The sequence below is a fragment of the Egretta garzetta genome, unplaced genomic scaffold (genome assembly GCF_000687185.1).
Source record: "Egretta garzetta isolate BGI_Z169 unplaced genomic scaffold, ASM68718v1 scaffold501, whole genome shotgun sequence".
Lineage (NCBI taxonomy): Eukaryota > Metazoa > Chordata > Aves > Pelecaniformes > Ardeidae > Egretta > Egretta garzetta.
In genome coordinates, this window is record NW_009258547.1 from 76,237 (window position 1) to 77,666 (window position 1,430).

Consider the following 1,430-nt stretch of genomic DNA (forward strand, 5'->3'; position numbering starts at 1 on the left):
CGCCTCTGCTGCCGTGCCCCTGCGGGCTGACCCGGCCGGCTGGGAGGGGGAGGGACCCGATTCACAGAATCACAGAATCACAAGGGTTGGAAGGGACCTCGGGAGATCATCTAGTCCAACCTCCGTGCCTCCTGGGCCATCCTGAAGCCCAGCGGCAAGGGGTGAGTGATGGTGAGGGACGGGTGCTTGCTGAGGCTGCAGGTCCTCATGCTGGCTGGCAGGGGCGTCCTTGTCACTCCGTCTGGAGGACGTGTCCTACAAGAAATGCCTGGTGGCAGGGACAGGGGCAAAGCAGGGGTGTGGGGTGATGGAAACGCGCTGGCGCCTGTCAGGAGCTCTGGCTGTAGGGCAGTGCTGGCCTCCTGAACAGAGAGTGTCCTCTGGGACTGCGACCAGGGCGGCTGTGCGGCAGTGGCGGTGACCTAGTGGGTTCCTGATCCTTTTGGCCTGATCTGGGCTGGGCAACACCCGGACGCAGCCTGGCTCCTGGATGCAGCAGCTCCTGGCGCTCGTGGAGCTGCAGCCTCTCCCAGAGCCACTGCGGCCACGAGCTCGGGCTGCGGGGATGCTGGCAGCGTGTCCTCAGTCCCGAAGGGTCCGGGCGGTGCTGTGAGCACCGTGCCAGCGCCAGGGCGGGGAGCGTGGGCTGAGGGACCCCCAGCCCTTGGGGGTGTCGTGCACACCGGCTGTGGCGGGGCGGTCTGCAGGAGCTGCTCCTCCGGCCCCGCGCGGGGAGGCTCGCACCCGGCACCTCGGGCGGGTCAGCACGGATCACCGCGAGAGGCGGCTGTTGCGGGCCGGCCCCGGAGGAGCCACGCCGTGGGTGCACGTGTCCTGCTCGGGGCGCTCGCAGGAGGTCGGGGCTCGCCGGCTCCTGGCCCGATCCCGCAGCAGTGGCACACGGAATCCCACTGCCCCAGTGGGGCTGCCGCGACTGTCGCTGCTCCCCGAGTCAGGGGACAGGGGTTGGCACAGGACGCAGCCGTGGGTCACCGGAGCTCCTCTGGCCATGGCTCCCCCCCAGCTCGATCCTCGGCTTTAATTCTGCTTCTTCTTGTCTTTCCTCTGGCTCCTCTCCTTGTACTGCAGAGGAACAGCAGAGAGGTACAGTACCGCACCCCAGCATGCCCGTGCTCCCCGCCTCCCCTGGCCCCCAGAAGTGCATGCCGGGGGGGGACTGGCGTCCCAAGGCACCTAAGCATGGCCCTGGGACGGGGCTTGGTTTGGGCACAGGGGGAAGGACGCAGGTCCCGCTGGAGGGCAGCGCTCGGCTCCGATGCCACGCAGCCTGTGGCGCAGGGGAGCTCGTGGCTGGTGCGCTCCTGGTCAGCACCGGGACTGCAGGAAGGGAGTGACGGGCATGACACCGCTGGGGGTGCAGAGCGGTGACTCCCGCAGTGGAGGGACGGGGTCCCTGGAGCGCCCAGAGC

At 68.9% G+C, this 1,430-nt stretch overlaps 1 protein-coding gene across 1 annotated transcript in view; it reads left to right on the plus strand.

Annotated features, from left to right (window-relative positions):
- Positions 1–1,430, plus strand: part of DCTN1 (dynactin subunit 1) — a 21,323-nt gene that overhangs the window by 17,864 nt on the left and 2,029 nt on the right. The window contains exon 18 of the mRNA XM_035903149.1: positions 222–327. Coding sequence (XP_035759042.1) covers positions 222–327 — 106 coding nt within the window. The remainder of the gene's footprint in view (positions 1–221; positions 328–1,430) is intronic.